Genomic DNA, 2,882 nt, shown 5'->3' on the forward strand with positions numbered 1-2,882 from the left:
TCAGACTTCACAAACCTAAAGCGAATCCTACGCTACATCAAAGGAACTGTGACAATGGGTATCTCGCTTGTCCAAGACACTGACTGTACTCTCCGCGCCTACAGTGACAGCGACTGGGCCGGTTGTCAAGATACAAGAAGATCTACAGGAGGTTTCTGTACGTTTCTCGGCCAAAATCTCATCTCTTGGTCCTCTAAGAAACAACCGACAGTCTCAAAGAGCTCCACTGAAGCAGAGTACAGATCGCTTTCTGAAACTGCATCTGAGTTAGCCTGGATAAGCATTCTTCTACGGGAACTTGGTATATCTCTCCCAGTGACTCCTGAACTCTTTGGTGACAATCTATCTTCTATCTACCTCACAGCTAATCCGGCATTTCACAGACGTACAAAGCATTTTGAAACAGACTATCACTACGTTCGTGAAAGAGTGGCTTTGGGCTCGTTAGTTGTCAAGCACATTCCAGCAAGGCTTCAGCTAGCCGACATCTTCACTAAATCTCTCCCAACAGCTCCTTTTTGTAGCCTCAGATACAAACTCGGCGTTGACGTTCCTCCCACGCCTCGTTTGAGAGGGGATATTGACAAGGTCAGTTCAGACAAGCCCAAGACACTCAATGAAGCAATTCTAATCAAGCCCACAACACTTCAACCCCAACAACAACTCAAGCCCATTTCCATCAAGACACAGCCAGCTCATCAATCCTCTCCAACGGATACATTACTTTGCGACAAAGACAGAGCAAGAGAAGAGAAAAGGAAGGGAAAGCAGATCATGACATCACCGTGTGGTCCAGAGTTGTACAACCCCTTCTCAGCCCTCGGATCTCTTGGAGAAGAAGGATGATGACAAGTGTAATAGGAACTAGGGCTTTCACATTTCTGTATTTAAGCAATCTCATTCTCATTGTAAAACCTTAAGAAGCAAGAAATAGAAATTGCAGTTTCATTGTCTTATTTCTTCAATCTTTCATTAAGATCGTTTAAGCTGTGTGCATTAACATCAATCCTTGTTGCAAAATAACAAGAACTTGATCATTACAAGAAAACAAACCATGCAACCATTTTTTATAAAGACCTTATTGATTTTTAGCACAAAAAAAGACCTTATTAATTAAGAAGCAAATAAGAAACCTATGCTTTTGTACAAGTGTATTGAACAATAAACTTAATATCTTTATTGCAGTGACTCGAACCAAACATCTCGTCATTATCTATAATCACACACCTGTGTTTTCCAAGACAATTCTGCACAAATTATACTTCACATTAATATTCATTGAAATATTCATTGTTCTGTAATCCACAAAACATATAGTTAATTTTGCTAACCTCCTTTACGACATGCATGGTAGCCTTTGCGCCACAATTTCCGTGTCTATAGTGTTCACACTTACCGGAAGGATTTCCATAATCAGCAAAATTGATTCTTGTAACAACATCTTTAGATTCTTTACAAGAAAGCACCCATGGATCTTGGAGATTAGATTCTGTACACATAATATATTGCTTGCCCATGTCCGTACCATAGTCAGTGGAAGAAGATCGAGAATTGGTAATTTCGATTTTGCTGCCTCTTGCATCATTAGAAATATTTAGATTGGAAGCTAAACCAAACACATAGGAATAAGATATAACTAGAAGCGAGATGTAGCCTCGACGACGGCTATGTGAAGCATCCATTTTGTTGTCTTCGTAATCAAAAGTAACAAAACTGTATTAAGCACTATTTATGAATGTAGTTATATATAGTTTAACTTGGATTAATTTGCAACGGCAAATTCGTGTGTTGGTGTGGCCACGCAAATTTTTCTCAGTTTGTAGTTATATTTTTCAGTTCTCTTTTTTCTTTGTTTTCGGAGGTAGCGAATAACATTGCTTTGACTTTTCCACGAAGACTTACTATAGTAATAGATTTTTATTTTGAGTGAAAAATATATTAGGTCCATTTTAAATTTATAAAATCACATTTAAAAAGCATGTATGTTTGATAAAAGTCAAAATTTTGAAACTGAAATTTAATTCTAGAAACTAGTTAACATAATTTTTTAATTCAAATAATATCTTCTACTTATAGATATAATTAATACATATATCAACCCTAATTTGGTAATTTTGCACTTACTAGTCTGGGTTGGTGAAAATCACAATTTTTAAATAATTGTGAGAATAAAAATTTGTGAACTGTGGTGACAAATAGTCATTGTACTACAGGTTTGGTGCTCTAGAACACATAACACATGTATATGATGAGGTAAATAACACAAAAAACGTAATTTCCTATAAAAAATTATATATTCCTTTTAAACATAAAGGTGAACTTCATATCTAATCAAATGCAAAAAAAAACCTAAAAAGATGGTAAAATTATTATTTAACCTTTATGATCAAACAAAAAAACCCAGAAAGTTATTTTATGATTATGTCCTTCGGAAAGAAGTTTACAAGTATGTAGACTTATTATGTATTCTACATCATAATTTGATCTAATAATTTAATTTTTAAAATATATAAAAATATTTTTTTTGGTAAATTACCAAAATGCCACATTCCTAGTACCACATTTAATATTGAGTAGTTTATATTTTGTATATTTCAATATTTGATACAATAACTGAGAGTTTTTGATTATCAATCAAACATTTAGGGTTTCATATTTTTGGTTTAGGGTAAAGTAAACTTACAAGAAAGTCTACTTCATTTTAGACGTTTTTTAGTCTACTATAATTGATTATTACAAAAATATCATTCTTTTTAAAATTAAATTTAGATCTTTATGAATAAAAATGTGAAATCATATATTATAACTATTAAAAATTAAAGAAATAAAATCAGTGAATCATATATTATTATTAAAACAATATAGGAAAAAAGAACAAAAAA

At 33.2% G+C, this 2,882-nt stretch overlaps 1 protein-coding gene across 1 annotated transcript; it reads right to left on the reverse strand.

Annotated features, from left to right (window-relative positions):
* Positions 1-1,044: 1,044 nt before the first annotated feature.
* Positions 1,045-1,815, reverse strand: LOC111198912 (beta-galactosidase 14-like). The gene is made up of 2 exons (XM_048778005.1): positions 1,332-1,815; positions 1,045-1,247 (listed from the first exon to the last, which is right to left on the reverse strand). Exons 1-2 carry the CDS (start codon positions 1,680-1,682, stop codon positions 1,134-1,136), a joined length of 465 nt encoding a protein of 154 aa, XP_048633962.1. The 5' UTR covers positions 1,683-1,815; the 3' UTR covers positions 1,045-1,133.
* Positions 1,816-2,882: the final 1,067 nt, after the last annotated feature.

The sequence above is a fragment of the Brassica napus genome, chromosome A4, assembly GCF_020379485.1.
Source record: "Brassica napus cultivar Da-Ae chromosome A4, Da-Ae, whole genome shotgun sequence".
NCBI lineage: Eukaryota > Viridiplantae > Streptophyta > Magnoliopsida > Brassicales > Brassicaceae > Brassica > Brassica napus.